Source organism: Scylla paramamosain, chromosome 14 (genome assembly GCF_035594125.1).
Source record: "Scylla paramamosain isolate STU-SP2022 chromosome 14, ASM3559412v1, whole genome shotgun sequence".
Lineage (NCBI taxonomy): Eukaryota > Metazoa > Arthropoda > Malacostraca > Decapoda > Portunidae > Scylla > Scylla paramamosain.
Window position 1 is genome coordinate 18,617,423 of NC_087164.1, and position 8,205 is coordinate 18,625,627.

At 44.0% G+C, this 8,205-nt stretch overlaps 1 protein-coding gene across 2 annotated transcripts in view; it reads right to left on the minus strand.

Annotated features, from left to right (window-relative positions):
- LOC135106699 (cell adhesion molecule Dscam2-like) overlaps positions 1-1,356 on the minus strand; it is a 51,818-nt gene extending 50,462 nt beyond the window's left edge. Inside the window, exons 1-2 of one of the 2 annotated variants that reach the window (XM_064015959.1) lie at positions 1,084-1,356; positions 656-931 (exon numbers count right to left, since the gene is read on the minus strand). In XM_064015959.1, the coding sequence (XP_063872029.1) occupies positions 656-818 (163 nt within the window). In that variant the 5' untranslated portion in view covers positions 819-931; positions 1,084-1,356. Of the gene's footprint in view, positions 1-655 lie in introns of both variants that reach the window. The other variant, XM_064015958.1, reaches the window with a different exon arrangement.
- Positions 1,357-8,205: the final 6,849 nt, after the last annotated feature.

The window sequence follows — 8,205 nt, forward strand, 5'->3', positions numbered from 1 at the left end:
TATAACAGGATATTTTTAAATGCCCGGAATGACCGGCACCTCTTTCGCTGTGATGACATTATTCCGGAAAGCTGCAAGGTCGTGTATTTTACGGAGCGAAATATCAATCTTGAATTCCGCCGCGACAGATGGGCCCACAAATTATTCAGGCAAACTCGTGAAAATGGTTGCCGGAAGGTGTACCGACGAAAAAATATGTCAGAGAATTTAGTGAGATTGTAAACATGAAACGTAAAACTTTTCCCTTGAACCACGTGACGCATTGAGATGTTTGGGGACGCGTGTCTTAGAGTATTGCAAACTTTTTTAACACTATTGCCATCTGCTATACACCTTCTAACAATCTTGGAGGCACGAGTGATATCAAGCAGTAATGAGAAAGAAGCAAGGAGGTAAATTTGGGAAACTATTAACAACCATCCTAACTCATTTCCTAACTCACAGCAAACTTCATCTTTATGCACCTTCAGATGTCCCAGGAACAACAACACCCCAAGTCATAACCAGTGAAAACAATAACTAAAAAAAGACTCGAATAACAGTAATGAGAGTAATGAAAATAACTGATAGTAGTAATAATAGCACATTGAAGGTCATGCACGGACTTAGCGTGCGTGTGAGGAAAGCATAACTTTTGGTTCAGAGTGCATCTTACCTGCAGTCACCAGGCAGCAACACACCAGGAGAAGCACCAGCACACGCGGCAAGACCATCTCAGCACACGGAGGCACTAGTAAAGCACGGCGCGGGTGGGAGGCATCGTCACGTGTACCAAAGTCAGTGTACGCACGCACGGGGCCGGCGACAACGTGCCCCATTACTGGTCCCCTTGTGCTCCCTTTAGTCTGGGCATAAGACTCAGGAGGACGCGAACCACTCTTACGTATGTTAAGACTTACACGCGGACTTATCACTTTTTAATTATGATAAACTAAAGAAAAATAAAAGTTACAACTTAAGAAATCATAAGTTTCTCTATTTGCAGAAACCGCCGGTAGCGAACACTTCACAAAGAGGAATAAGACGCGATTGCACCAAGACGATTATTGAGAAAGATAAACGCGACAAGCCGGTTTTGTTTACATCAGCCTTGAGTGAGCGAGTCAAGGGCGAGTTAGTGGAGAGCGACCGTGTCCTTGCGCGACGACGACCAACAAAACACTGGCTGGCTCGCGCCTAAGTGCCAGGCTCCTCCTCGCTTCCCCCGCGCTCTCCTGCGTCCCCTTGTCACCGCCGCGTTATCCTTCACTCTTCCCGCGCACAAGCAGGGCGCCAGCCGCAGTTATCATTCTCGTGTGTGTATGATAGCAAGGAACGTAAATAGATACTGGAAATTAAGCCATCATGACTGAATACATCATAGAGCAGAACTTATTATTATTATTATTTTTTTTTTTTTACGTGCAATAGTCACGATTATCTCGGTGTTAACTCTCAAATATATTCATTACGGGCAAAGAGTAAGGAAAATATGTAAATGAAAAAATAAAAACTAAATCAAGTAAGAACCTTTCCGAAAACAATTCAGTTGATTCCAGCATTCAACATTCAATCATCAAGAGCAAAGTAAAAACAATGATGATAGCAATAGCAATCCATAGTAGAGAGAGGCCTTACATCACCACCATTGTCTCAAGGAATGGCACATTTGCATGACCTAACAAAGCAGTGGGACGAGAGGCGGACAGCCACGCCTGCACGGCCCACCAGCCTTAACAGCGGGAACGAGAACGCCTAACAGCGGCGACCACTGCACACGTCCCTTCTTAATGGTCAACGAGACTGGCACTCTTTGACACAAGAATAGCACTGGACGGGATGGCACTGTGTGGATGGGATGGCATTGTGCAGACGGGATGGCACTATGTGGACGGGATGGCACTGTGTGGACGGGATGGCACTGTGTGGACGGGATGGCACTGTGTGAACGGGATGGCACTGTGTGGACGGGATGGCACTGTGAATGGGATGGTACTGTGTGGACGAGATGGCACTGTGAATGGGATGGCACTATGTGGACGGGATGGCACTGTGGATAGGATGGCACTGTGTGGACGGGATGGCACTGTGAACGAGATGGCACTGTAGACAGAATGGCACTGTGGACGGGATGGCATTGTAGACAGAATGGCACTCTACTAAGCCTTGAAATCGGCGATAGAATTCGTAAAAATATGCAGACGTTTTTTCCTTCTTTCATTTTTATCACTTAAATCTTCCTTCCTAATCCTCTACAAACTTCAAAAGCAAACTCTACTGCTGCGTAGAGATTACAGATTTTTCGTCTGAGACATTTCCTTGGACCGCAGTTTAACACACACACACACACACACACACACACACACACACACACACACACACACACACACACACACACACACACACACACACACACACACACACATACACGCACACACACGCACACACACACACTGATACACACACACTAACCGCATAATTGATAGGCAAATACATTCCACCCGTGAGTTTCAATTCTAAATACAAAGACAAACAGGCGGGCTTTCACTTACCAGGACAGAGCTCACTGCTTCCTTATTCATCTGCAAGCCAATGAGCCAGTGAGACCCTCCTGTAGGTACGAGTGTGTACTTTATTCTGCTAAATTGACGGTCCTTGTTCATGGAAATGGAGAAGCAGGTCATCATTCTCATTCAGTTCAGACCGATCTTAATTATTCATATTGTCTGCACCTAAGACGTTTGTTTCCAGCGCCCCGCATCTCATATTCCTCTCCTTATTCTCTCGAGGATCATCTTTAATATCAGGATTTCTTCTCGCGCCGTAATTCGTCTCTCATTACTTTTTTAATATAAAGTGATATTTCTCAACGTTTTATTTGGTCCTCCTCCTCCTCCTCCTAATTTTGCATCAAACTTTTCCCATCCACAATTTTTTCACTTGTCTTTCTCCTTCTCCGCCTCCTCCTCCTCCTCCTCCTCCTCCTCCTCCTCCTCCTCCTCCTCCTCCTCCTCCTCCTCCTCCTCCTCCTCCTCCAACTATGCTATCTTATTCTATTTCTCTCACATTATGTTAGTTAATATAATCCCCACAGACAGCCCCGTAAGAAACAAAAGATCTGCTGCTGTTTGTTCTTCCTTTGTGTGTATATTCCTCTTCCTACTCCTCCTCCTCCTCTTTCTCCTCCTCCTCCTTTCCTTCTACTCTCCTCGCAAGGTTCCTTTCGCTTCACCGACATGAAACAGAGACCCCTTAAGTTTTCCATCGTCACCAGCCTCCTGATGAAGGTGAGAGTGATTGCGAATTATCTTCTGAAGGAGTTATTAACGAGGCGTCGCTCTTGGAAGATGCGGCTCCTACCGATTAGTCCGCTCGGGATGCCCATTTTTTCCCATTCTCGTTTTTCAGGATACTTTTTTAATTTTTTTGGTGACGCTGCGAGTATTTGATCAAAAGAACGGATGCGGTAATAATGATTGCTTTGAAAAATTATGTATTAGTGAATGAAAAATTACAGGTTTGGTCAGATTGCGCACGTGTGTGTGTGTGTGTGTGTGTGTGTGTGTGTGTGTGTGTGTGTGTGTGTGTTGCAGTCATAACGATGTATAAAACCAAGGCCTGGTATACACACAGCCACGCATGCACGCACCTCGCCACACTGTTGACAAATTGAAAACTTGCGGGCGTGACAATGTAGTAGAGGAGGCCGAGGGACCGGCGAATGATGGTGGAAGTTGCTGAGGATGAACGAACGAGAGAGAGAGAGAAGCAGTATAAACGCGGAGAGAGAAGCAGTATAAACCGATATTACAAGTACCTTAAAAAAAAAAAAAAAAAAAAGCAGTAAAGTAAATAAATGTTTCTCTGACCAAATTCTCCTCTTACACTTCTGACAAACGTACCAGCGTGACAAGGTTGAGGAGAAAGAAGTGATGAGACAAGGCTAAGGGAGGAGGTAGGAAAAACCGAAAACGCGTGGTAGCAGAAAATCATGATTGTGCTAAAACTGAACAACACTCGTGAACTTGACAAGGGAAGATCCGCGGAGGGCGTATGATTTTGAAAGCGGTGGTTGAGCATAGGATGAAAATGCACCCAGGAATAGCAACAGCCGTATTAGAGCTAAGAATGCGGCTCAGGGAATATTAGACGCTATCTGGACCTTCCTGGAATCTTCATTACAGATGGTCGAGATTCCTGGCGCCGTCTGGAGCCCTCTATCATCGGGCACTGGAGGCGGGGACTTAAAGTTGATCTTCAGGGCTCACGCTACTCTAAACGGGGTGTTATTCGGTCCACCACTCGTAAGAAAGCGTGTGAAAGGCCTCTTGTCCTCCCCGTCATGTTCCGGAGGTGGGAAGGATTGCGTGGCGGTGGCGTGGGTGTTGTGGGTGGTGACGTCGCCGGCGGTAGTGGTGGTTGGGGTTTGAAGTTAATGGTGATGGGCTTAAAGTAGTCTCTTCTTATGCCCCGAGAAAAAGTTTGCCTTCCTTTCCTTCCCTTAAAGAAGTCTGCGCTGGTTTCACTGTCTTCCTCGCTACCGCTATCTTCACCACCACCACCACCACCACCACCATTGATATACTCTGCCTGCACCACTATCATCTAAATTACAGTCGGTGTTGGTCCCCAGAATACAAGGAGGAAAGAAGAAGTATAAGATTGCAGCAACCATATAGAAAAGAGGATAATATTGGGACGTACCTGTTTGAAAATAAATATATTGAGGAAAAAAGAGAAAGTTACGTAAATTTTGGTTATTAAGAGAAATGAAATGGAAAGAAAAGAAAACACAAAACACAGACAGTGAGAAGGAACACGTCAGGGAGAGCCGTTTCAAAAAACACACTTCCTAACAACTCCAACTCATCACCGTGTCACTTTCTTCACTTTGTATACACATTTCATTCAACATAGTGCCATATGACCTTTAATGTGTGGCACTTCTTTTGACACGTTTCATTCACGGACTCCTCCATCTTGCTCCCTCAGTTTCTAAAGTCGTATTTTTAAATGCCTTGGACTCATTAAGAATATCTTCAAAGGCCACAGAGATTATTAATCCTGTTTTCATAAGTGCCTTTTTCCACGTTGATGATGCAGAATTTTTCTTAAATTGTCAATGGCATTATTAAAATACGCCTGAAAATTCCCAGTAATTTTTCATAAAGTCTGTTAGAAGTAGTGGAGATAAGACACCGAAATATTTGAGGCCACATGTGGGAAAGCTGTGCAGTAAATGTGTATATGTATGGTTTACGTGTCACATGCGGATGCGGTGCGTGTAGGGCAGACATGGCTTACGAGAAGTCTGACCCTGGGGGCCTTGCCGGGAGACAACCCGTGGTGTTGTAGTTCGTTTTCACCTGCTCTATTACCCGCCATAACCACCACCACCACTACCACAAACAACTCCACAACAGTTACAGTCGCAGCCCAACACCACTGCTTGTATTTTATCACCACCGCTACCACCACCACCACCACCACCACCAACACCACCACCATCAAAAGCAATAACTACCACAACCATCGCCGCCACTGCCGAACTATCACAATCAAAACCACCACCACTACGACCACCAGCAGTGAGGCAGCAAGGCGTCAAGTCAAACACAACGAGCCGCAACATAATACACGGTAAAACAGACCAGCGCTGTAAAGATAAAATCAAAACGCGTTTAAGCGCATCAAGCACCTCCCCAACACACCATCAACAACAACTGGAGATAAACTTTTTTGTTACCCTTCAATTAACTCCAGCCATTAAGTTATCAGCTGATCATAATCGAGCCGCTTAGTCTGCTGGAGGTGGAGGTAGTGGTGGTGGTGGTGGTGCAGCTGTCACCACCACCACCACCACCACCCGAGGGACTATACAGTGTTTCGCTATATACCAAAGTAGTACATCGTTATTACGCGAGTTTATCCGGTATCAATGATGGATTCTCGTAATTGCCTCGCAGATAACAACAGATAAGTCCCGTAATGGTTTCTAATGCCTGATAACGCTACTCCAAACGAGGACTGAACCCCCTCACTGTTTGTGTCTCTACTTACGTTATTGTTTCCATCGACCGTCGCAGAGGTGCTTTTTTTATCTTGTTGGATTATGGCGGTGATCTCTCTGTGCCATTATTAGTCTATTGACTGTGTGTGTGTGTGTGTGTGTGTGTAGGCGGTGGTGTCTTATCCATGACTATTATTAACTGTGGAAGATGAGGATAGGATCAAAACACACACACACACACACACACACACACACACACACACACACACACACACACACACACAAATAAAATTCATCCCCCAGCATGAAACCCAATTTTTGTATTGACACATTGCATTATTTTTCACATCCACTCTTCATATTGATTGATATGCGCAAACATACATACATAAATAGTAACTAGATAGATGATACTAGATAGATAGATGGATAGGGAGGTAGATAAATAGATAGATAGATATGAAGAATAGTTAATTATGTTTGCACCCCAGGAGGAGGTAGAGGAGGAGAATAAGAAGTAGGATAAGGAGGAGGAAGGGCATCGCTGAAAGATGGAAGAAGAGGACAACGAGAGAATAAGAAGGAAAAATGTTAGGAGGAGGAGGAGAAAGAGAAAAAGGAAAGAGAGAGATAGATGATGAGGAGGAGGAGCAAGAAGGGAACAAGAAACGGATAAGGAGGATGAAAGAGAAGGAGGAGGAGGAGGAAGAAGGAAACAAGAAGGGTATAAGAAGGAAGAAGAGGAAGAGAATAAGTAGGATAAGAAGAAGGAGAAAGAGCATTGGCTAAAAGAGGAAGAAGAGGACATGACGAGAATAAGGAAGGAAAGTATTAGGAGAAAAAAGAAGGAGGAGGAAGAGAAGAAGAGGAGGCTTAGATGGAGGAAGAGGAAGGAGGAGGAAGAGGAGAGGAGGAGGAAGAGAGGTCAAATGGATCTCTTTAGTCTTGTGAAGTTTCGTCCCTCCCTCTTCTCCATCATCGTCCGCCTTCTGTCCGATAAACGCCCCGCAAACTCACTGATCTCTCGTGCTTCGCTGGAGGGAAGCGTTAATACTAGCCATGTAAGAAGCGCTGGTTTTATAATTCACTGTCTGAAGGTTTTGTTTAGAGGGGAAAAAGTTAAAAGGAAAAGCGGTATTCTACTTTGCTCGTATCTGTATAGCTGAAAGAATGATTTGGGAGTGGTATGTGTGTTATCTAGATGTATGGAGTGTGAATAAATGAATAGATGGGTAATAAGGAGATGAGTAGATAGATAAATGAATTGAGTTAGCATTTGTTCTTGTCTGCATCGCATAAAGAAATAAAAGTATTGTGTTGCTTAGAAACATTGTGAATAAACGAATTAGTCGATAAGTAGGTAAATAATATGTAAGGAAATGAGTAAATGAATAAGATTAAATGCTATTTCTACCGTACATGCTAGAGTGTAGATAGTTTTTAAGAGCCAGTAATGAATAGAGATTATATATAGACTGCTTTAGTTCTCCCATTAAATAAAAATAAATAGCTGAGAGAGAGAGAGAGAGAGAGAGAGAGAGAGAGAGAGAGAGAGAGAGAGAGAGAGAGAGAGAGAGAGAGAGAATATGCAGTGGCCAGCGTCAGTACCAGTTTATAATTCAGTGTCAGGATACAACTTGAGTCATAACGTCGTCTCGTCCCCGTAACAAGCTGTGAAAAACTGCTCGTACATGCAAATCAGGCAGGAGGGGAGGGTAGGGAAATCGTTAAGGAAATAAAACAGTCACATATGTACCGTCGCCGTGGCAACAGGAGGAAAAAATAGGTAAATAAATGAAAATACGACCATGTAGAGTGAGATGGAAAGGTTGGTTTGAAAAGATGCGTTCCTGGAATGGATAAAAGATGTTTTTCAGGTTTTTTTTTTAGCTTTTTCTTCTTTTTTCTTACATGGTGTCAAGGAGAGTGTCAAAGGGGGAAAAAATAGAATAAAAAAGAAACTCAGCTTGCCGTTCCCAGAGGATTAGAGAAAGAATCAAAAGATGTTGGCCGTTATAGTCCCAAAGGTATGTCGACAGTAAATACATGATGACTGAGTTGATACGCGACTTACAGTGTGGTCAAGCTTCTAAAGGAATAGAGCCGTATGAGAGAGAGAGAGAGAGAGAGAGAGAGAGAGAGAGAGAGAGAGAGAGAGAGAGACATAGCTGTACATTTCTTCCTGGATGACACATTTGTTTCTCATAATTCAAGAA